This window comes from Delphinus delphis, chromosome 5 (genome assembly GCF_949987515.2).
Source record: "Delphinus delphis chromosome 5, mDelDel1.2, whole genome shotgun sequence".
Lineage (NCBI taxonomy): Eukaryota > Metazoa > Chordata > Mammalia > Artiodactyla > Delphinidae > Delphinus > Delphinus delphis.
Window position 1 is genome coordinate 86,909,074 of NC_082687.1, and position 25,518 is coordinate 86,934,591.

At 38.6% G+C, this 25,518-nt stretch overlaps 1 protein-coding gene across 2 annotated transcripts in view; it reads right to left on the reverse strand.

Moving 5' to 3' along the window:
- Positions 1-25,518, reverse strand: part of LOC132426038 (recombining binding protein suppressor of hairless) — a 117,363-nt gene that overhangs the window by 69,690 nt on the left and 22,155 nt on the right. Inside the window, exon 2 of one of the 2 annotated variants that reach the window (XM_060012731.1) lies at positions 5,192-5,374. The exons of the other annotated variant lie outside the window; for it this stretch is intronic. Coding sequence (XP_059868714.1) covers positions 5,192-5,208 — 17 coding nt within the window. The 5' untranslated portion in view covers positions 5,209-5,374. The remainder of the gene's footprint in view (positions 1-5,191; positions 5,375-25,518) is intronic. 2 annotated transcript variants of the gene reach the window in all.

Below are 25,518 nucleotides of genomic sequence, written 5' to 3' on the forward strand. Positions count from 1 at the left end.
TGTAATTTTGTTGAGTCTAAAACTAATTGCTAGGAAAACTTACATACACCAGGTGTAAGTCTTCAGCAATTTCATGCAGGCAATTTTTTTATTGTTTTTCTGTGGTACGCGGGGCTCTCACTGTTGTGGCCTCTCCCGTTGCAGAGCACAGGCTCCGGACGCGCAGGCTCAGCGGCCATGGCTCACAGACCCAGCCTCTCCGCAGCATGTGGGATCTTCCTGGACCAAGGCACGAACCCGTGTCCCCTGCATCGTCAGGCGGACTCTCAACCATGCGCCACGAAGGAAGCCCGAAAACATCTTTTTAAATACTCTCAAAGAATCTAACCTTCATTCTTAGAGAGTGTTTTTGACTTGTTTTCAGTAACCGAAAGTATACTGGAGCGATATCTAACAGCTGACCCAGTAATTTATAACATGCTCTTTCTTCTAATCCTAGACCTGCGGTTGGGGTGCTGCCTCTGGTCAGTTCTCTCAGTTCTTGGCCAATTAAACTAGAAGGTAGTTTAGTTTCTTCCTAAACTACACTTCAGGGACTTCCCTGGTGGTCCAGTGGCTAAGACTCCGTGCTCCCAGTGCAGGGGGCCCAGGTTCAATCCCTGGTCAGGGAACTAGATCCCATGTGCCGCAACTAAAGATCCCGCATGCTGCAACTAACAAAAGATCCCACTTGCAACAACTAAGATCCTGCCTACCACAACTAAGACCCGGCACAGCCAAATAAATCAATAAATATTTTTTAAAATAAAAAAAAAACTACGCTTTAGGAGGAAAAATCTTTGAAAGAAAAAGATGACAAGCTGCTCTTGTGCGTTATGATAACCAAAGTAAAAGGAACACAGTTGTGCACAAACAAATGCCACGAAGTGACAACATGAAACCTTGCACTCAACAGGATAAGCAGCATGAGGCAGAAAGTGATGACGTTGGAAGTAAATATGACTGAAATAATGATGAAAAGCTAAGCAATGCTACTGATAAGAGGAGAAAAGGTTGGACAGTCTGGAAGAAGACCAGGTTGGGGTGGGGGTGGGGGGACACTTGGGGAAACAGTAATAGAAAAAAGGGATTCAACTCTCCCATTCTCTGAATCCACAGGTTCTTGTTCCCTGCCCGCATCACTAGCAACAGTATGTCTTTACGCACTGACGCAAAGAAAAGCCACCAACGTGAAGGCAGTTAACCCACGGGGCGGAAGGGAGGTGGGATTTCTTTACCTATCTTCTGTAATTCCAAAAGATAATTTCTAGGTTTAATACATCATACCCAATTCAGAGCAGGAACATATATGTTTTTGACTCAATTTCCAAGAACTTGCAGAGAAACATGAATTGTACTTATTATCTTTTGGCCTCTTATTTTGGCAAAGATTTTTATCCATTGTTCAACTCCCGAGTGTAGAAAACTAATGTACAAATTCCATTGTTGTGAAACAATTTACCAGAAATCTTCATTCTCGTATTGTTTTCTAGGAAGGAGGAAACTGTATTTCAAACACAATCTTAAAACATGAATATGCTGATACTGTACTACTCTGAAGCTTTACTTTTTAAAAAATATTCACCAGAAACTCTGTGATCATCTTCAATATATCTGTAAAGCAAATATCTGCTGTTATGAGGATACTGGAATAGGCAGAGGCACTAATCCAAGAAAAATAAAATTTTAAATATTATCAAAATCCTCACAAAAACAGAAGTTCTAACATTTGACTACCTTAAATATTTGTGACGTATCTAATTTAAGGTTAATTTTTTTGGCAACATTAAACTTTTATATTTACCTTCTGAAGTAAAAAAGTACCTGGTATATGAAGAAGTCCTATGATACAAGGAATGGGAAAATGAAGTGGGTGGATTTTAGTATGTATCATCAGTTTTTTGGTACTTTTTAATTGCATGGGTCATTTTCATCAATGCAAAGAAAGTAAATTCCTTCACAACTAGGAAATATTATAAATTTCTTACCTATGAGCCTTTAAATATTTACGAGGGCAAGCAAGAAAACACACACACATACACACACCCCAAATAACACAACAAAAAACAAGGTTTCATAGCTAACTGTTTCCTACTGTCAGAGAGAAAACTACTGAGCTAACAATCCTGTTTTAGATATCTGAAGTCTTCTCTGGCTGAGGTCAGTTTGGCAATATGGATTTATAAGACTGAGTGCCATACAGTTTCCCAGATGATCATTAACAGAACTTAGGTCTGCAATACAGTACACATACATACCCTCAAAACAAGAGTTTTACAGAACTATACCATATGATCCATTCATGGCATTTCCTATCCTGTTTTTTTCTGCTTCATATAATTTGCAGGGTGGGGGGGAGTAGGGGAGGATAGCAACTTATTGAATTGACTCCAGAATGGGCTACCACTGGCAGTTTGAAAACCACTGATCTATGAGTTGATTAACACATTAACAGAATGCATGCCAAGGGGCAGTTTACTAGATTACTCTACTTGATAAAATATCCTTAGTTAATGCCACTCATCAGCTGCTGCTATTATGTTCCCCTTTTCTCCCTGCTCCTTAGATATTCTCCTGTAACGCAAAGCATGGTAGGAAGATCCTTGAAGATGATATAGAGAATATGGCATACCATTAGAAGCCACAGACTGGAACCTATCCTGGTCGCTTTTTCTCAGCAAGGAAAAACAATATAAACCTAATACCACATCTCAGGGACATCTGTGACTATGGGAGGCATACACTGAGTGGAACCAAAACGATCCAAGCAACATACACATAAATGTGCATATATCTTGTTTATTTCAGCTTTTTTAAAAAAATGAAACAAGTTTTTTTAAAAAATGCTCTTTTCTACATTCACTGCACTGATTTTACTTTCTATTACAATACATGTCTTAATGCTGATCATAACCCCCACTAAATCGAGTTCTTAACCAACTAAATCGAGTTCTTGACCCACTAGTGAATGGGCTGAAACCTGCAATTTGAAAAACACAGCTTTAAAGGACACACAAATCGACCTAGCAGGATAAGAGGACCAGAGATAAATTACCAGTCTCCAGTGGCCACCTTCTTTCACTGATGAGAAAAAAGCTCAAAGAATTGAAAACATTAGTCAAAGAGTGATTGTTTATTTAACTCTAGGAAGATCATAGAAGAAAGTATAAGATTCAAGAAAATAAATAATGTAATAGCATCTCACGCCGCAGAAAAGAGGTTCCTGATCTGGCATTTACTAATCATCATCAGGCTTCCCTGGTGGCGCAGTGGTTGGGAATCCACTTGCCAATGTGAGGGACATGGGTTCGAGCCCTGGTCCAGGAAGATCCCACATGCTGTGGAGCAACTAAGCCCGTGTGCCACAACTACTGAGCCTGTGCTCTAGAGCCCACAAGCCACAACTACTGAAGCCCACGCGCCTAGAGCCCGTGCTCTGCAACAAGAGAAGCCACTGCAATGAGAAGCTCGTGCACCACAACGAAGAGTCACTCGCCGCAACTAGAGAAAGCCCGCAGGCAGCAACAAAGACCTAACGCAGCCAAAAATAAATAAAATAAAATAAATTAAAAAATAAATAAATAAAAATAATCATCAGTGTTAATCTAACACTGGCTTCTTGCATGCTCAATCCTACACTAAATGTGTATGGAATTTATTTATATATATGTGTGTGTATATATACATATAAACACACACATATAATGCAATATATAATTACGGTATTATATTTTTAATACACAAGTTTATTTTTTTTCCAGATCATTCTTTCAACCTGTCAAAACAAAAAAAGTAGTGCCAGATTTGAAACACAGATCAGCTGGCCGCAGAATCTAAGCTCTTAACCACCAAGCTATAAACTCTTCCAAAGAGAAAGGAGTTCCCAAATCTGGCTGTGCATCAAGAATCCTCTGTGGCATTAAAACAAAACAAACAGATGCCCAAGTACTACCCTAAAAAGAGATTTTTTTTTTAAGCTGAAGTAGCAAATATTATGGAGAAATATATTTTGTAAACAATGTATCAAATACCGTCTCTAACCAAAGAAACCATCTTTTTGGAGAGTAGACACTGTTGTATTGGACATAAAATACCTGGTTGAACTTGGTTAACAGGCAGCTGACTTCACCTTGAAACTTGATTCACTGTCATTATAGACCAGAATTTAATATAAAGCAGTTTTGTCTTAGGTTTAATAACTAAATTCCATTAATAATTTAACTGCTGACATGTCAAGAGGATCTTAACATAAGGTAGACTGATAAAAATTACAGGCTGCACCAAAGTATTTCTATTACACTTATATATCCATGATTTAAACATCTATCTTCCCAACATGTTTTCCTTCATTACCTAAAAGATAAAGAATTTTGAACCCGATGTAACTTTACGAACTCAGCATTCTCCCTGGGCTGATTCACTTCCACTACCCCAAGAAAACATCCAGTAGCAAGCAAACAGTACAAAATTAGGTTTCCAAGGTTTCCAATAATTAAGAAATGGTTTTGACTACATCACTCCAATAAAATGTTATGAACACAAAAACTTTAAAGATTTTTGATGGTTAAGTGGGTAATATGAAGCCTAGAATTACCACTACTAGCAACCACAAGTAACAGTGGGACTACATACCACAAACACATGAAAGATTAACTGTATACATATGGTCGAAGAGACAACAATCACAGTATTAGTAAAGAATTACTCATTTTCCTCTCAGTAAAAATTCTTTGTAAAAGACAAAAACAAGCACAAACTATAAATGGTCCAAGTAAAAATTATTTCGTTTGGTCAAATTAATACTCCAACTGAAGAACTGTATCCAATTATTTCCTGTTCAGGCTACCATGAAATGACAGCACTACAGAGAAACTAGTCTATGATGTAAACCAGAAAGATAATTACAGACTAACATATGAATAATCACTAAACTATTTCGTGAAAGAAACTATAGCCCATTACTATTAAAATCTAGCAAAAATATCTACCCTAGTGTCTCCTATAACCATATCTCAAAGGGGGGTGGGGAATCACTCAACAAGCTTGTGATACATGGTTTTTTTACAACAAAAAATACTTTTGCCATAACTCCATAACCACATCTGCAATCTAAATATTAAAATATCTTAAAATATGCAATAATTAAATATAGAACCATGAGTGTTCACTCTACACATGACCTTGGGGCCGCTGGAAGATTTCTAAAGCATACCTTTTAATCCACGCCATGGTACTTCAAGAACATGTTAAGGTAAGCCACAGGCTGGAACACTTCGATGCACCTCAAAACACCTCAGCCAGTTTATCTGTATCATTCTCCTTTCCTTTTGAGATCATAATGGTTCCGAAGAACTATAATGCTTCCATTGGAATGACAGTTTCATAATTTCAATGACTTAAAAACAAAAACAAAAAATAAGAACTTAAGTGTTGGTATGTTAAGCCACTAGTGAGTGCACTGTGTTAATTGCTGCCACGGCTAAGAAAAACAAAGCAGCTACTGCTACTACCACGTAACATTTTTAATATGACCCTGATGTGAATGAGGAGGAGTACATGCTTAGTGGTCAGAGTGACAGCCCTTGCTTTATAGAGATCTATCCAAAGCCCACAAATCTCTTTACCCCAACTGATTCTTCAGTTTTCTTCTCAAGGAATGAAAATAACCTAAAAGACAGGTCTGAATACTTGGTAGGTGCCAGGTTCACCTCTGACCAACTATTCTGTGTTGAATGAGAGCTGGAAATCACCCACACACCTGCATAAAAGGGAACTCATTAATAGACACAACAGGGATTCCTTCAAACAATGCCCCTTCTGGTGTTAATATTACTGAATCATTTTAATTCCATGGAAGTCATTAAACTGTAAAAAGTTACAGTTTCTAAAGCTTACTTCTATGAAGAGCATGCAGATAAATGAACAGATCCATGGCTAACTATCAGGTTTTAGTGTTTCTCTGTGATTGCCTTGACAGGTTACCTGATTCCTCCTTCCTCCTCATCCCACTCCACCTTTCTTACATAAAAACATTAAAAACACTTCATTACTTAAATGATACAGTAAGAAGTCTATGTATCACATTTTAAATCTAAGAATTCATTCTACTTCTGCTTCAAGTTTGGCACTCTATAGTTACAAGAACGAACGAATACTCAACCTACACAAAGGAAGTAAAACTGATAAATCATCAGTAATACACATACATTTATGTCATAAAGCAGTTAACATTACTTTAGGATGACTGATAGGAAACTTTTAATAAAAGCAAGCAATAAAAGGGGCTTCCAAGGGAAGAAAGTAGCTGGGAGAGGTTTGTTATACTCTGGGTTTATGGGGCAGCTCGTGCAAAGGTTAATAGACAAGGAATGGCAGACAACAAAGTTTCCCAGCTAGAGCTAAAAAGTACGTGCTAAAGACAAAGAGAAATTATTTCCTGTTTGAAAGGGTAGATTCAACTGATGAAAACATTTCAGGTCCACTGTCAGGAAAATTACATATTCCTGAGATTTAGATTTATTGCAGGTTGTAGGGAATACAGACTACAAAATGTAGGTCACTCTTCAGAAAGCTGGTAATAGTGGCATAATTGGGAAAATACTAATGAAGAACAGAAACAAGGGCCCTGGTCCAATGAAATCACTGTAGCCACAACCATCTTTAAAACTGATCATTTTACCGCTTTAGTGCAACTCCCCGACCCTTCCCCCTCCAGCTTAAAACCTTTCAAAGGCTCTATATGTGTTACAAGCTCCTGGGAGGAAACACACATTGTTTCCTACACTCTGTTCCTCCATGTTTCCTATACTCTGTTCCTCCAAATAAACTCTGGACTATCAGGTTAATGTTCCTGAAGTACAGTTCCTCCCTTGCACATAAAGAATGATGTTAATCACTGGGAAACAAGGCAGGATATAAATACATTAGATAATAAAGGAAAGAATAAAAGCCTAGGTCTGTAACACTTACTCATTATCTCATTTAATTTTTCATAACGCCATTTTACAGAGGAGAAAACTGACACTCTGTGGTCAAGTGACTGACCAAAGAAAACACGCAATATGAGAAAAGAACTAGGCCTTCACTCTAGACCCTCTAGCTGGAATTTCAACACTTGTTCTATGCAACATTGTTGTAAAATACTGCTGGAGGAAGGAGGTGGTATTGGGGCTAACATTTGTTGACAATATGCCAAGAATCATGCTAGGGACTTAATGGTATTTTATTTCATCCTGATTTACCACTCATAAGACTGACTAGTTGCCTCCTTTTACAGGTGAGGAGATTCAGGCTCATAGACACTTAAGCATTAATCTGTTCAACATAATGCATCTGAGACTGAAAGAGGTTGGTCAGATATTGTCTCATACGTCCAACCCTAAAACTCACACTCACGTTGCTTTGCCAATCTATCTCCCAGAAGCAATCAGAAGAAATCAAATCCAAACTTGTTTTATTTTTCAACCTGGCTGATCTAACAATAATCTAATTTTATAAATGCTGCTGACTCAAAATGTAGTCAGTGTATATAAACAGATTTTTTAGCTATGGTTTAACAAGAGACTATATGCACATTCACTAAAGCCACTAAGAAGGCTTAGAATCATATTTAATAACTCAAATCAGAAAGTTCATTTGATTCTTACAAATGAGATCCAGTTTTTTCATGAAGTTATGCACTTGAAGATCTTTTAAAACTGACTTGTAAATCATGGTAGTTATCAATATAAATTTTAGTTGACAAAACAAAAATAAGCATAGAAGTTATCTTCCTTAAGAGGGTGCACTACCATGTTTCCCATGGACTGCTGTTACCAGTCCTTAGCCTCATGGAAAGCAAACCATTTATTAGGTGAGGGAGGTGAGGCCATTCAGTCAGATTATCAGTAATTAAAAAAAAAAAAGAGAGAGAGAGCAAGCAGATGGTCAGCTCTCTACAATGCTTCAAACCATGTTAAACTAAGAGTAACAAAAAGCACTGGAAAAATTCCCCAAATTAAGGACAGGAAACTCCTAAGTAACTTCAAATTTGAACAGAATCCAGCACTCACGTTGCATTCCAAAACTGCCTGCAGAAGCGATCAACAGAACTACTATACCAGTGTTTTTGGTAACAAGTTAGATGACTCAAAGAAACCATTTTTTAAATTGCTGAAACAGAATTTTGCAGAATTACCATATTTAAGGGTTCAAAACTGTTACAGGAAGAAATTAAATAGTCATTTAACAAATCTTCATCAGGGACTTCCCTGGTGGCGCAGTGGTTAAGAATCCGCCTCACAATGCAGGGGACGTGGGTTTGATCCCTGGTCTGGGAAGATCCCACATGCTGTGGAGCAACTAAACCCGTGCACCACAACTACTGAGCCTGAGCGCCAGAGCCCACAACCCACAACTACTGAAGCCCACACACTGCAACTACTGAAGCCCGCGTGCTGCAACTACTGAAGCCCCGTGCCTAGAGCCCGTGCTCCGCCACAAGAGAAGCCACCGCAATGAGAAGCCCAAGTGCCAAAACGAAGGGTAGCCCCTGTTCGCTGCAACTAGAGAAAGCCCACACGCAGCAACAAAGACCCAATGCGGCCGAAAAAAAAAACGAGAAATTCTGATGCCCAACTACATACCTTTTTTTAATAAATATATTTATTTTTTTATTTACTTATGTTTGGCTGTGTTGAGTCTTCATCGCTGTGCACAGGCTTTCTCTAGTTGCGGCGAGCAGGGGCTACTCTTCGTTGCGGTCTGCAGACTTCTCATTGAGGTGGCTTCTCTTATTGTGGAGCATGGGCTCTAGGCACGCAGGCTTCAGTAGTAATTGTGGTGCCTGGGCTCAGTAGTTGTGGCTCGCGGACTTTAGAGCACAGGCTCATCAGTTGTGGTGCAAGGGCTTAGTCGCTCCGCAGCATGTGGGATCTCCCCGGACCAGGTCTGGAACCCGTGTCCCCTGCATTGGCAGGCGGAGTCTTAACCACCGTACCACCAGGGAAGTCCCCCAACTACATAACTTTAATTTCAAAATTAATGTGTATTAAAACTCTATGCAAAAAAAAAAAACTCTATGCAATTGTCTACAAAACATTTCACTTCTTTTGGAAGAGACAGAAATAATTTTCATGACAGTTGTTACAGCCTCCTTCACTATGTTGTGTCCAAATTGGGTAGCTTTTGTCTTTCATCTCTGTAAAACTATTATCTAACCACCAAAGCCTGGAACACAACTGGCACTCAGGACTTAAGCATGTGAAAATGTTATAAACCCCATTTGGGACACACAACTGACAGCTAAATACAGAACGTTCGTGATGGAGTGCTTGTCTCATGTGCTCTAAAATATGTTAGGCACACAAATATTCGAGTGATTTGAAGAAATTATTTAGAAATGGCTTATACATGCTGCAACAATATCAAGGACAACAGAGACTTTGAAAGAAGATGATTTAACATGGACACCATTTTTTGACTACTGAATTTTGTTTGTTTTGTTTCTGACTACTGAATTTATAATACACAATGATTATTAAGGTATAAGATCAGCACTGCTGCTAAAACATAAGCTTCAGGAATGTAATTAGAAACAAATGCCAGTAACTTCAAACTTCTATGCTTTTATAAACAGTCTCACATAGAAAGCTGAAATGACAATAATGAATGCATTCCAAGGCTCACTGCAATATTACCAAGCAAGGACTGGTAATTTCCAACAACACAGGAATAATTAAATCATGGCACATCCATATGATGGCAATAAGTTAGTAATGTTGACATTTATAACATGGTAATATTCTAATTATAAACATGGTTAGTTAACTATATATAGTGTTGGGACTTCCCTGGTGGTCCAGTGGTTAAGACTCCACGCTCCCAATGCAAGGGGCCTGGGTTCGACCCCCGATCAGGGAACTAGATCCTGCATGCCGCAACTAAAAGATCTCACACGTGGAAATGAAGATCCCACGTGCCGAGACTAAAACCTGGCACAGCCAGATAGATAAGATAGATAGATAGATAAATGGTGTTTTCTCACATTACATGTTGTGTGTGTGTGTATATATATATATATGAAGTATAGAAAATTATAAATATATTTATAAATATAAATATGTTAAGTTCCATAAGATCAAGAACCATTTCAAATGTATCGCCAGCATTTATCACAGTGACTTCACACAGCCGGCAATAAAGCTTGGTGGTTAGAAGAATGGACTCTGAATAGGCTTGGGTTTGAATCCCAGATCCATAACTTACCAATATATAACTCTGAGCAAGTTAATTAATCACTAGGTAACTTAGTTTCTCCTTTTGAGAAATTGGGATAAAAATTTCATGTAATAGGAGACAAGGGATCTAATATATGTAAATCCCTTAGAACAGTATCTGGCACATAGTGATGACTCAATGAATGGGGGTTGGGGAGGTATGGAGGAGAAACAGTAGATTCTCAAATACCCAAGTAAATGAATAGACATTATTTTTAAAACATACACAGAAATGTTAGTAGGCATATGCAAACATTAAACAGGGTTTTTCAAACTTTGCTAACCGCAACCAAAAGTAGATTTTAACGTAACAGCCACACACACATTCTGGTAGATAAAATCTATTCTATTTTATATCATGAATTTACTTAAAATGCTGGTTGTAACCCAATAAATGGATTTCACAATTAGTGAATCACTTTCTAAATGATGGACTCACAAATAATTTCTCCTTTATTTTTATCCTGCCACTTTAACTTTTCTTAACAAGGAGCAAGAAAAATTAACTATTACATCAAAAACCTAAGGTCAGAAAATACTCCAGGTTGGGGAAAGGTGCAGGGGAGGGATAAATTAGGAGTTCAGGATTAACATATACACACTATTATATATACAATAGATAACCAATAAAGACCTACTGTATAGCACAAGGAACTCTGCTCAATGTTATGTGGCAGCCTGGATGGGAGGGGAGTCTGGGAGGGAATGGATACATGTATATGTATGGCTGAGTCACTTTGCTGTGCACCTGAAACTATCACAACATTATTAATTGGCTATATTCCAATATAAAATAAAAAGTAAAATAAATAAATAAGTAAAAATAAAATGGGGAAAAAAAAAAAGAATCTAAGGTCAGAAAATACTCCAGACTGGGGAAAGGTGGAGAGGAGGGATAAATCAGAAGTTTGGGATTAACATATACACACTACTATGTATACAGCAGATAAACAACAAGGACCTGCTATATAGCACAGGGAACTCCACTCAGTATTCTGTAATAAACTAAATGGGAAAAGAATCTGAAAAAGAATAGATACATGTATATGTATAACTGACCCACTTTGCTGTACACCTGAAACTAACACAACATTGTAAATCAACTATACTCCCGTATAAAATAAAAATTTTTAAAATAATAAAAAAAATTTTTAAAAACTCCAGAAAAGGCTTTAATCTGTTATATATTTTTAGTTTTGTTTTATAGTCTTCCAAATTTTATTTTTTTTTTAATTCATTTAATTTATTTATTTTTGGCTGCATTGGGTCTCTGTTGCTGCGCACGGCCTTGCTCTAGTTGTGGTGAGCGGGGGCTACTCTTCGTTGTGGTGTGCGGGCTTCTCATTGTGGTGGCTTCTCTTGTTGCCAAGCACGGGCTCTAGACACGCGGGCTCAGTAGTTGTGGCACACAGGCTTAGTTCCTCTGCGGCATGTGGGATCTTCCCGGACCAGGGCTCGAATCTGTGTCCCCTGCACTGGCAGGCGGATTCCTAACCACTGTGCCATCAGGGAAGCCCTTATTTACTCTTAAACCACCAGAAATCTCAATAGAAAACTTTAAAAGATCATCAAAAGGTGATACAAAAATTTGCCCCCTTTTAAAATATACCTAGGTAGACTTACTCGTGAAGTTCTGACAAAGGGAGAACGCAACATTAAGAGGTATGAAAGAAAAAAGGCTGCTGGGTTTGGTTTAATTGGACAACTGCTGGATCCTTCCTGATCCAGCTTCTGGTCTCCTCCTAGCCATACAAATAAAACATATGTTCTGGCCACACTGGAAATTTGTACATCTCTCAGAGGACACCATGGTGTTTCAGATCTCTGGACCTTCGCCCCACCCTCCCACATGCACAAACTGCAGGAGCAGTGGGTAAAATAGAATTTAACGTCACATGATATTGTTTAAAAGGAGAATATAAGAATAAAGGAGGGGGGCTTCCCTGGTGGCACAGTGGTTGAGAGTTCGCCTGCCGATGCAGGGGACACGGGTTCATTCCGTGGAGCGGCTGGGCCCGTGAGCCATGACCGCTAAGCCTGCGTGTCTGGAGCCTGTGCTCCGCAACGGGAGAGAGGCCACAACAGTGAGAGGCCCGCGTACCGCAAAAAAAAAAAAAAACACCAACAACAAAAAAGAATAAAGAAGGGAAAAAATGAAATAGGTGAGACTAGGAATGAGAAACAAAATTTTTTAATGTTTTTGGTGCCTGCAATAGATGACATTCTACATGCTGAGCTAAGTTAGTGTTTTTCCATAAATTCTCACAGGCTTATTATATAAAGATATTTTTAAGAAGAAAAATACTAAATACTGAATTGATGAAGCAACGTATTTTTAATTAGATACCATAATTTAGGGAATGTGTTCTACAGACACTTTAATTTTAAATGAATTTTGTCAACGAAGTACTTGGAAACAGTCTTGTTAAATAATGACAGAAAATTAACCATTGCTATTATCTAAAGTATGAAAATCACATATTCCAGGTATTTCAATTCTAAACTTGTTTTTGCCAGTGCTAATAAAGGTTTCAAATCTGGTTTGAGTAACTTTCCAAGAATCTTTCTGAGAATCATAAACTATTCTGATTCCATCGTAATAGTAAAGCTGTAACTCCTTTTCCAGCTAAACACTGGGGGCAAGGGAAAGTCAAGCACCTAAGAGGCTAACTGAAGATCAATGAGACCCACTGACTAAAAGACGCTTGACATCTAACAATTCTGGAAGATGGAATATTCAGCTAATTTTATTTCTGAGGAACTCCCAACTGGGGAAGCTCTTTTCTCAAAATGTATATCCTAAAATTTTCAGTAACAGCGTTATAAAAACTATCAAAGTGCCTGATGCTGCTGCTGCTCTTAAAGTGGCAAACATCCAGGGTGTCAATTGGCATATGCCTGAATTTTTTGCTAGAATTCTAGATGGCACAGTATGGACAGGTATAATTTGAATATAAATACACACATGCATACACACACACATATACACACACAACTATCTTTTTTCAAACAGATTAGTGTTAGCAAGTTGACCAAAGCTAGAAGGGTCGGGAACGTGGTAAGGGCGATGGAAGAACTACACTGTTCAAAAGTGCTGAGTAAAGGATGTTAAGGAAGGAAAAGTAGTAATACAGTAAATCAGCTCATAAAAACTACTATACATTTATTCAAAACAAGCAAATCAACAGAAGCTTCTTTCCTTCCTAGGATTTGAGAGGAAACTAAGGAAGAAATGCTAAAGAGTCTGAATCAAATTTACCTCTACTTTCTTTTTTATGTAAATATTTATAAAAATGGTTATGAGTGAATTCAGTTTCTCCATACCATTTTCTTTCTCCTTTGGTTTCACTGCTTAGGTCTCTTTTTCTTTAAAATAAAACGTAAATTTTGGTGGCTTGAAAAATAGTGTGGTCATGAGTATAAAGAATGTGCTGATTGAGTTCTGGGCTTGGGAGTCAGGCGTCATAGGTTAGAAACGCACTGGATATGTAACTTCTGACCAGTCACAACTTCTCTGTAGATAATAAGAGAATAATAAACTACAATATTAATGCTTAAATACTGCTTAAATGTGAAAGTACCTAGAACACTGCCCACCAGAGCAGGCATAAACATTTACTGACTCTGAAGGCACAATCTGATAATCAGTTACTGCTAATGTCACAATTCTAAAGCCAAAATAAAACATTTTCCTAAAAATTTTTTAATTTAATGTTCAATAAATACTTATGTTTAAGTTTTAAATTTTTCACACTTATGTTTATTTCAATTATGTGGATGATGATCCAATCTGTAGCTCTTAATTCATGCCTTCAAGCATTCTTTCTCTTGACAAATTCATTAGTTCAACAAATATTTGAACATCTACAATGTGTCAGCCCTTTTTTAAGTACTAAGGATACCTCACTGTACAGATAAGACCAAAACGCTTGGCAGCACAGTTTACGGTGTAACTAGAATGTCAGATAGTGGCAAATGCTACGGAGAGAAACAGAAGGAAAGGATAAGAAAGACAGGAGGTGAGGTGCAATTTTAAATAAGCCCTCAGTGAGGTAATATTCGAGCAAAGATCTGAAGGAGGTGATGAAAGGAGGAAGATTTCATGCAAAGGTAACAAAAAGTAGGTCCAAGAGCCCTAAAGCAGGAGTGTTTCAGCGAGGAACAGAGACTACAGGAGAGGCGTATCAGGAGACGAGAGGTTATGTGAGTTTGTGTGAGTACGGGTGGCGGTGTGCATGTACATGTTCAAGGGACACCACAGATCACGAAGGTCTTGAGCTTTTTACTCCAAATTTTGAGTCAAGGAAGATCAAGATCTAAGCAGAGGAAGATCAGCATGAATTGGCTGCTGAGCAGGGAAAGAGAAAAGGTATAAAGGGAAAAAGCAGTAGAGACCAGTTAAGAGGCTATGGTGACTATGTAGGTTAAAGATGAAAAAGTCTCACACAGGGTGGAAGCAGTGGGAAGTGTCACAGGTGATGAAACTATGGGCATTTTTTTTTTTTTTTTTTTTTTGCGGTACGCGGGCCTCTCACTGTTGTGGCCTCTCCCGTTGCGGAGCACAGGCTGCGCAGGCTCAGCGGCCATGGCTCACGGGCCCAGCTACTCCGCGGCATGTGGGATCTTCCTGGACCGGGGTACGAACCCGTGTCCCCTGCATCAGCAGGCGGACTCTCAACCACTGTGCCACCAGGGAAGCCCGGGCATATTTTAAAGACAAAACTAACAACATCTGATGACACTCTGGATCGTGGAGTTGAAGAAAAAAGAGGAAGAGAGCAATGGTGACTCCAAGGTTTCTAGCCTAAGCAACCCAAAGGATAAAGTTACTTAATGAGATGGGGAAAACTTAAGGAGAAGATCTGGGGTGGGGAGGGTTCATTTTTTAATTTTGTATCTATATGAGATTGTGGTTGTTCACCAAACTTATTGTGATGTATGTAAGCTATCATTATGCTATACACCATAAACATACAATGCTGTATGTCAATTATATCTCAATAAAACTGGAAGAAAAAATACATTAGGAAAAAAAGAGGGGGTTTCAGTAGCTCAGTTTGGATATAATAAATTGGATATGCTCAGATATTCTAACAGAATTTATTACAGTTTATCAGAACTTTCTGCAAAGAGTAGGGAGGTATGACAAGTCAAGTTAGTCTATTTAGTTCTTGCTTGTAGTTGGAATTTTTAAAAAATGAGGTAAATGTATTATTTACTAAACAAGTGTTCTAATAATCTTAGCATTTTAATTATGCATCCTCTGCCATCTATATCTGTCAGTGTTAAATAAATGATAATGTGGTAAAAATATTTTTTAAAATCTCTAATTACAGAGACTAATTTACGGGAGACAGTCCATATTCAAACACTGTACAGGTAAAATAATAAAGGCAATCTCAGATAAGAACAGGAACCTATTATCTGATGCTCTCTAGTCACCAAAATGCTTCTCAGTCTCAATCCCATAGACTAGAAACAATAAATTTAACAGACAGCACATATGAAGTGCTTTCCACATGCTAAGCATCTCATTTAAATTACCAACTACCTTCTATTAGCTTACCTATTACAATGAGGCTGAAAGAAATTAATAAAGTTAAAGAACTGTCCTATAACTTTAGCCATACTAGAAAGAACTACTTTAAAAGTCTCTAAGGACTTCTTTTGATCTGTTGCTTTAATTTTCCATCACCATGCTTCATCTAGATTTTGTGTTCTCTTCAGGCTTTTCATTTTCCAATGCCAAATGATAGGAAAGGAACATGAAGGAAAATGATGTATTAAAGAGTTCCAACACATGTTCCTGAGATGGAACTGTGTTGAAATGTATTAACAGAAGTCACAATTTCAGGCTGTGGGCTTAGAATTACAACTCTGCTAAATAGAAATGAACTGTAGAGAACCTGGAAAGTGAATATGTGTTTTCTAGGGAGTAATGAATAAAAAGATAAAGGAACCTCTCTGATATACTTATTCTCACCTCACTGTTCTTATTTTAACTTCAATTAGAAAATTACTGCCACAAAGTATCAAGATTTTAGAGACACTTTCAAAATTAACAGGTAACACTTGACAATTCATCCCTATTTTAGAATAACCTTATCACAACTTTTTTCATCAGATGCAGGGGCTGTTTTATTTCACCTATCTAATAGTTGAAGGTCTTCAAGCAGTTCTTCAGTCAGACTAGAACATGTACAACACCATCTCTGTTTTGGGCACTTCAAAGTGTACATAATTTTGTACATTTTACTTAATCCTCACAATAATCCAATGATTATATTAAAAACCGCAAGTCTTCTAAGTCCAGGTAACTTTATACTATACCTCCATTGTGGTGTCTACCACTAGCAGGATAAGCATTTTAGGTCATTTTTCCAAAAGTCATAATATATTTGAGTTGTACAAAGTATTTATATGATCTTCTGTAATCATCCTTGTGGCAGCAAACACTATTTTCGAACAGTGGGTCTCTACAAGACTGTAGTGGTTTGCACAGTTTTATCAAACTCAATTTTATTATATGCAATCTTCAATAACAAAAAACCCAAGATTCCCCCCACCAAAGAAACAAAAACACAAAAACAAACAAACAAAAAACTCAAACAAATGCAACCCAAATGTCCACCAGGAGATGGACAGATTTCTTAAATGTGGTACGTGCATACAATGGAATACTATTCTACCTTAAAAAGGTAGGAATTCTGACATGCTACAACATGGATGAACCTTGAAGACATTATGCTAAGTGAAATAAGCCAGTCACAAAAGGACAATGCTGTATGACTAGGTAACTAGAACAGTCAAATTCATAGAGATAGAAAGGAGAATGGTGGTTACCAAGGGCTCAGGGTAAGGGGGAACAGAGTTATTGCTTAATGAGTTCAGAGTTTCAGGTTAGGAAGATGGAAAAAGTTCTGGAGATGGATGGTGGTGATAGTTGTACAACAACATGAATGCACCTAATACCACTGAACAGTACAGTTAAAAATGGTTAAAATAATAAATCTTACATTACATATATTTTGCTACAATAAAATAACTGAACACACATCATGGAAATACATCAACAGCAGACAGTGAATTATCTTCTTCCTTATATTTTAATAAAGTTTCCCTTATTTTACCCCAAACCTATTTCTCATTCTAGTTTTGTTTTTGTAAATGGTGCCGCCTACCCACTCAGATAGCCACAACATTCAGTTTCTCTCTTGTCATCCTAAGCTTATAAACTGGTTTTAACTCTGTACCACTGCTTGAATCTGATTCTTTAATTTCTAATGTCACGGTCTTCATTACAGCATTTGATTACTATAACAGTCTCATAGCCAATTTCCCATCTCAAAAACCTAGCCTTCACAGTTACTGCTTTTGAAATAAAGCTCATGTGTTAAAACCTTTCCAAAGGCTCCCATTGTCCATTCAAGTTTAAAGTTCTGAGCTACACAGTAAAAATACTTTGCTACTTGATCCAACCTACCTTTCTAGACTTGTCCACAAGCCCCTCTTGCTTCCTATACTCTACACATCAGATTCTTTACTCCCTTTTGTCTCACCGTATTTACTAGGCTGTCCTGCCTCCATGCTTTTTCTCACACTTCTCCATCTGTACAGAAGTCCCTTCTTCTCAATTCCTATTGAAATCCAGTCATCAACTCACACACTGCTATACATATGGGTGTGAGTTAATATAAGGTTCTGGAGCTGGCAGTATCTATCAAAACTACAAATGTACATATCCCTGCCACCAGCAATTCCACTTCTAAGTGTATGTCTTACAAAAATACTCACAGATATGTGGCTACGACACAGCGTTGTTCCTAAAAGAGAAACACAGGTAGTTGTATGCCAAATGCAAACTGGCTAATAAATTCTGTTACATCTATATTATGGATATGGAATACTACACAGTTTTTTTTGTTTTTTGCGGTACGCAGGCCTCTCACTGCTGTGGTGTCTCCCGTCGCGGAGCACAGGCTCCGGACGCGCAGGCTCAGCGGCCATGGCTCACGGGTCCAGTTGCTCAGCGGCATGTGGGATCCTCCTGGACCGGGCACGAACCCGCGTCCCCTGCATCGGCAGGTGGACTCTTAACCACTGCACCACCAGGGAAGCGCTACACAGATTTTTTTAAAGAAAATTTGGGGGGGGGGCGGGGCGGGGGGTACCGCGCCACGCAACTTGCAGCATCTTAGTTCCCCGACCAGGGATGGAACCCAGGCCCATGGCAGGGAAAGCACCAAGTTCTAACCACTGGATCACCGGGGAATTCCCAAGAAAAATAATTCTAAATGCATGCTAAGAACTCAAGAATGATTAACTTTTTAAAGTAAACATAATATATAACATACAAATACAATAATATGAGCCCATCTGCCCTCTAGAAAGCCCAAAGTATATGGAAAATTGTCTGGAAGAATGTATCTCAAAATTTTAAAACTGGTTACCTCTGGGGAAAGAAGTAGAACTGGAGGCTTCTAAACTATCATAATAATGATACAAGAATATATTCCTGTATTAATTGTATAACATTTCAAGGAAGAAATGTTTTCTATATATATATATATATATATATATATATACACATATATATATGTGTGTATATATAATATATATGTGTATATATATATGTGTGTGTATATATATATATACACACATATATATATACACATATACATATATATAAAAGGAAGAGCTTATACAGACAATCTCTCTCACTCCTGATCTATTTGGCCTGATCTGGCTCCTACTCCATTTATCCAATGATACAGAACTTAACTGAATGGCACTGGCTACACAGAACAGAAGCACAAGCAGCCTATCTTGGCACAGATTTATCTTGGCTCAGGCTCCCTAATGACATTCACAGCTGCCAGTGACACACGCCTCAGGTCCAGGGAGAAAACAGCCACATTCTCACTCCGCCACTACTCAGGCTTACTCTTCGACTGACTTTGTTTTCATCCATTTGAAGGATTGTTTACAAACTGAGCACTCATGGTTTTTTAATTAATCCATCTGTCTCCTATGAGAACCACACCCTGACTGGGAGGGACAGAGGACAGAGAGTACCCAGGTATTCTTTTTTTTTTTTTTAACATATTTATTGGAGTATAATTGCTTTACAATGGCGTGTTAGTTTCTGCTGTATAACAAAGTAAATCAGCTACACATATACATATATCCCCATATCTCCTCACTCTTGAGTCTCTCTCCCACTGTCCCTATCCCACCCCTCTAGGTGGTCACAAAGCACCAAGCTGATCTCCCTGTGCTATGCGGCTGCTTCCCACTAGCTATCGATTTTACATTTGGTAGTATATATGTCCATGCCACTCTCTCACTTTGTTCCAGCTTACCCTTCCCCCTCCCTGTGTCCTCAAGTCCATTCTCTATATCTGCGTCTTTATTCCTGTCCTGCCCCTAGGTTCTTCAGAACCACTTTTTTTTTTTTAAGATTCCATATACCCAGGTATTCCTGAACAAAATCTCGTCTCCCGATTTCCAGAACTCACCTTCCTCTAGCATAATTTAAAAGTTTAAGGGGAATTCCCTGGTGGTCCAGTGGTTAGGACTTGGTGCTTTCACTGCTGAGGGCCCGGGTTCAATCCCTGGTCAGGGAACTAAGATCCCACAAGCCACACAGCGCAGTCAAAAAAAAATTTTTTTTAAGTTTAAAAATAAGAAGAGGAATAAGAAATCCTTCATGAAGGCTTTGCTGAAATCCCCAGTCCAAATTAATCACTCCTTCTTCTTCTGTATTTGTGAAATGTCTCTATTACAGGAGTCATTATGTTCATCTTTATATTACAGTAAAAGTTCTGAGCATAGCTGGATTCTGCACTAAGGTACAAACAGCCAAAGACCAAACTGTCTTAACTCATCTTTTATAAAACTTAAGGTGTTCAAAGATCTTGCCTGTAACAGGTTTTCAAGAAATGACTCCTCAATAGAATTTGTTGAAAATAGTTCAGTGCATAGTACTAAGAATAAAAATGTCAATAGGAAATATCAAATCAAATAAGAAGGATCAATGAGAAGTTTTAAATGGAGTTCCTGTTCAACTTATTTGGTTAAATGAAAGCTTTGAGTTGGAAGAGAGAATATAAACCTTAAAAACCACTACATGTCATAGGCAAAAGCAGTATAGAACTTTTAACAGCGTTCAAACAGAAAAAAGTTCATCTCCTTTGAAACCTAAAGGAAAAAACCTGTTTGTATCCCCTTACATCACACGAGCCTAAATACAATTACAGCCTCTTCACTTTCTGATTATTTTACCAGTTTCCTATATAAAATTTTGCCAAAAAATGAAAATACAAATCTCATTTACCACATTTTGTGTCTGTTTTCCTTGTGACCTACATTTGACAGTAAAAACAAAATCCTGCCTTCTCATATTTTATATTAAATAAAATTGATAAGCATCTAAAAATTATTGGAAAAATGTTAAACTTGCTGAAAATATTTCTTGACAGTGGTATATGTTATGCTATGCTCTGAAGAGTACTATGAATTATAAATGACAACTGCAAATTAAGAGCTAACACTTACTATTAGTAAATTCAGTGTGTAAAAAAAATTGTCAGGAATTATCTCCTTTATTTACTACCAAACTCTATGGACAGGTATAATTAATTCCATTTTACAGATACACAAATTGAGGCTTAAAGAAGTCAAGTAACTTGCAGAAAGTGACATTTAAGTGATAGAGCCAGAATTCAAAGCCTGGTCTTCCCGATTCCAAAATTAATACAGTTGATCCTTGAACAACGTGGATTTGAACTAGGCAGGTCCACTTACACACGATGAATTTAAACTATGCAGGTCCACTTACACACGGATTTTTTTTTTCTCCAATAAATACACACTATAATACCATGCAATCCATGGTTGGGTGAATCCAAGGAAGCGGAACTGTGGGTACAGAGGGCCGACTGTAAAGCTACATGAGGATTTTCCACTGCACAGGGGTCTGATGTCCCTAACTGCCAAGTTGTTCAAGCGTCAGCTGAACTCACCTGCCACTCACCCTATGCATTTAACAAATCAAATCAAAACAAGTGTAAAGTCTGTTCTGCTATAATGTATGTTCTTTGCTGTGAATTACTTCTTAGGCAACCAGAAATAGGTGAGTGATGCTAGTGTAAAAGGAAGTTATGTTGCTTCATACACTATTTTTCCTAGCATGTTAATGTTTTGAGGCAAAGGGGAAAGCTTTTCCACAAATAAAGATGAAAGCTTAGTAACAGATGAATATTTTAAGGAAAAAGCCCTGAAAATCTACAAAAGTACTTTTCTTTCTTACGAGTAGTAGCTGGTTTAGCGGCTTCAGGAATTGCTACTCTTTCAGCTAACTGGGTTAAGCTATTTGACAAAGCTGCCTGTGCAGATGAAGAAGCTGCAAAAAATTCACCCTGTATTAACACAATGGATTGGGACTTCCCTGGTGGTGCAGTGGTTAAGACTCCATGAGCCCAATGCAGGGGACCCGGATTCGATCCCTGGTCAGAGAACTAGATCCAAGATGCAGGCCGCAACTAAGAATTCGCATGCCACAACTAAGGAGCCCGCATACCGCAACTAAGAAGCCGGCGAGCCGCAACTAAGACCCAGAACAACCAAATAAACAAATAAATATTTTTTTAAAAAATGGATTAATGAAGAAAGCTACACATAGGATTAGATTTTTAATTTTAATGAAAATAGTCTCTTAGAAGCAATGTCCTTCCAGGACCTACAACTAGAAGAGGCTGAATCCAAGGTTCAAGATTCCAAAGATTGATGGTAACACAAGGTACAAATGCTAGTCCTTTGTTTTTTTAGGATTGCTATTGTTTTTAGTTAGTATCCAAGATCAGTTTCATGGAATTTCAATAGTCTGTCCCAAACCTTTTTTTCCCCACGAGTCTTATTACTTTCACTGCACAATTTTGCAAATCTCAAGTTTTGTCAAGCTACATATTCACCCCTCAGTATTTGCAGGTGATTAGTTCCAGGACCCCCCCGGATACCAAAATCTGCAGATGCCCAAGTCCCTTATATAAAATCACATAGTATTTGCATATAACCTATGCACATCCTCCCATATATATAGTTTTATTATTGTTATTCTTTTTTTTTTTCTTTTTCGGCTGTGTTGGGTCTTAGTTGTGGCATCTGGGATCTTTCATTGCAGTGCACAGGCTTCTCTCTAGTTGTGGCGTGCAGGTTTTCTCTCTTTAGTTGTGGCGCGCGTGAGCTCTGTAGTTCGTGGCATTCAGGCTCTCTAGTTGAGGCACATGGGCTCAGTAGTTGTGGCACGTGGGTTTAGTTGACCTGCGGCATGTGGGATCTTAGTTCCCTGACCAGGGATCGAACCCGCATCCCCTGCATTGGAAGGCAGATTCTTTACCACTGGACCACCAGGGAAGTCCCCCCCCATATACTTTAATTCATCTCTAGATTACTTATAATACTTAATACAATGTAAATGTTCCATAAATGCTATGTAAATAGTTGCCAGCAAGTTGCAAATTCAAATTTTGCTTTTTGGAACTTTCTGGATTTTTTTTCTCCCCAAATATTTTCAAACCACAGTTGGTTGACTTCTCAGATGCAGAATCTACAGATACAAAGGACCAACTGTATATGGCATTATGGCAGAAACCCCTGTGTGCATTAGACAAAACAATCCCTATGAATCTTTAGTACATGGATTTATCAAAATGCCACGGTTAGCTTTTTGTTTGGCTTTGGTTCTGGCTTTTAAAAGTGTGACGTGGCTTCCCTGGTGGCGCAATGGTTGAGAGTTCGCCTGCTGATGCAGGGGACACGGGTTCATGCCCCGGTCCAGGAAGATCCCACATGCCATGGAGCGGCTGGGCCCGTGAGCCATGGCCGCTGAGCCTGTGCGTCCGGAGCCTGTGCTCCACAACGGGAGAGGCCACAGCAGTGAGAGGCCCGCGTACCGCAAAAAAAAAAAAAGTAGAAGTGTGACGTAAATGTCAATGCTACAGAGAAAATAATAAAAGTGTGTTAAAACTGCTACCATTAGGACAAAAATGCAGTAGTAGTGATTAATGATATTTTGATGATTTGCTGTTGATCTTTTTTTTAATATTTATTTACTTATTTATTTGGTTGTGCTGGGTCTTAGTTGCAGCTCGAGGGCTCCTTAGTTGTGGCATTCAAACTCTTAGTTGCAGCACTCAAACTCTGAGTTGCAGCATGCAGGTGGGATCTAGTTCCCTGAACAGGGATCGAACCCGGGCCCCCTACATTGGGAGCACAGAGTCTTAACCACTGCACCACCAGGGAAGTCCCTGTTGTTGATCTTTAAACAAAGATCAACGTCAACCAATTGTGATCCTAAAGTAGACATGAAGTGCGCGCGCGCACACACACACACACACACACACACACACACACACACACACACACACCCCCCCCCCCCCCAAAGCAGCCCTTAATGTACTTCATTTCTTAACATATCAACTAGAGAAGATGATCCTATGGGGAGTGATTCTACTGAATAATCTATTATATAAACTAAGGCAATGGAGCCTACCCAGCATGCATGTATTTCCAAATTTATAAATACAGCATCAAAACAGAAAGCTCATATAGAAAGATAAACATAGTTTGTATAGAAAACAGGCCATATAATGCAGATATTTTGATACACAGTTGCCCAGAATTAATTGTTTATAACATAAAGCATTCTCAGAAAAAGAAATCATTCAAGTGATGCCTTGAGACTGAAGTATGTGGTTAAATGTAGGTTCAGGTTCTGGTACTAATTCCAACATGGAAAGGGGACTTCTCATACCAACAAGCAGTTCCCTGGACAGCAGAAAGGTGTCCTACAATTCAACTCAATTCTGACACTATCTACCGGGAGATAGATCTCCGAGGTTCCAATGACCTCCAACTCGGGTTTCAGAAGCCAGTCTCAAGCCCAACTTATTACGTGTGTTTCTGACCAGCCAGCTATATAGATCAGAGGTTCCCATGACCCCCTCCTTGGGTTCGATTAATTTGCTAGAGTGGCTCACACTTACTACATTACCGGTTTCTTATAAAAGGATATAACTCAGGAATAGCCAACTGGAAGAGATGCAAAGGGCTCGGTATGGGGAAAGGGCCACATGTTACCACATTAACATAACAAAAGACACCTTTATCACTCAGGAAATTCCATGGGTTTTAGGAGCTGTGAGCCAGGAACCGTGGACAACACCAAATACGTATGAGAAATATATTCTGGTCATCTGATGACCAGATTTATAAATCACAACATCACAGTGGTAAAAAATTTGTTTCTTCTTCCCATTAGTCTTAATATTATACCTCCCTATTTCCCTGTTTCTATCTAAACAGTCTCAGAATTATGATCCTCATATGTCAGAGATTACATACCAATCTATACAATATTACCACATGTATTGTTTAAATCAACAGGGTTGGGGGCTTCCCTAGTGGCGCAGTGGTTAAGAACCTGCCTGCCAATGCAGGAGACAGGGGTTCGAGCCCTGGTCTGGGAAGATCCCACATGCCACAGAGAAACTAAGCCCATGCGCCACAACTACTGAGCCTGCACTCTACAGCCCGTGAGCCACAACTACTGAGCCCACGTGCCACAACTACTGAAGCCCACGCGCCTGGAGCCCATGCTCCACAACAAGAGAAAGAAGCCACAGCAATAAGCCCATACACCACAATGAAGAGTAGCCCCTGCTCGCCGCAACTAGAGAAAAGCCCACATGCAGCAACAAAGACCCAATGCAGCCAAAAATAAATTAAATCAATTAATTTTAAAAAAACAGGGTTGGGAGAGACGTTTTGCATTTTAATAGAATAAAGCAAGAAAATTTCAAGTAATCATTTAAGAATTCCAAAATTAGTGTGTAAACACTCATTTACTCCAGGAAAGTTCCCTTCCTTTATTAATTACCTTTGGCTTGAGCAAATAAATTAGTTTATCTTCCCTAAGTGTCATCAATTTAGAGTGAAAGTTATTCAAAATCACATTTCTTGCCTGAGGGACAGTTTTTGATCCATCACCATGCAAAATCCAGAAGCCATGCCAGCAAATTATTCCAGTACATACATCCTCATCTCCCAATCTCACACCCAAAACCTGTTTCCCATATCAAATGATAGCAACCCTGTAATTACCATTGCTCAAACCAGAACATGAGGTTAGCTTTGATTCTTGTCTTTACTTCACATACCATATCTAATCTAGGCACGCTTTGCCTCAGGGTCTTTACATTTGCTGTTCCTGCTTGCTGGAATG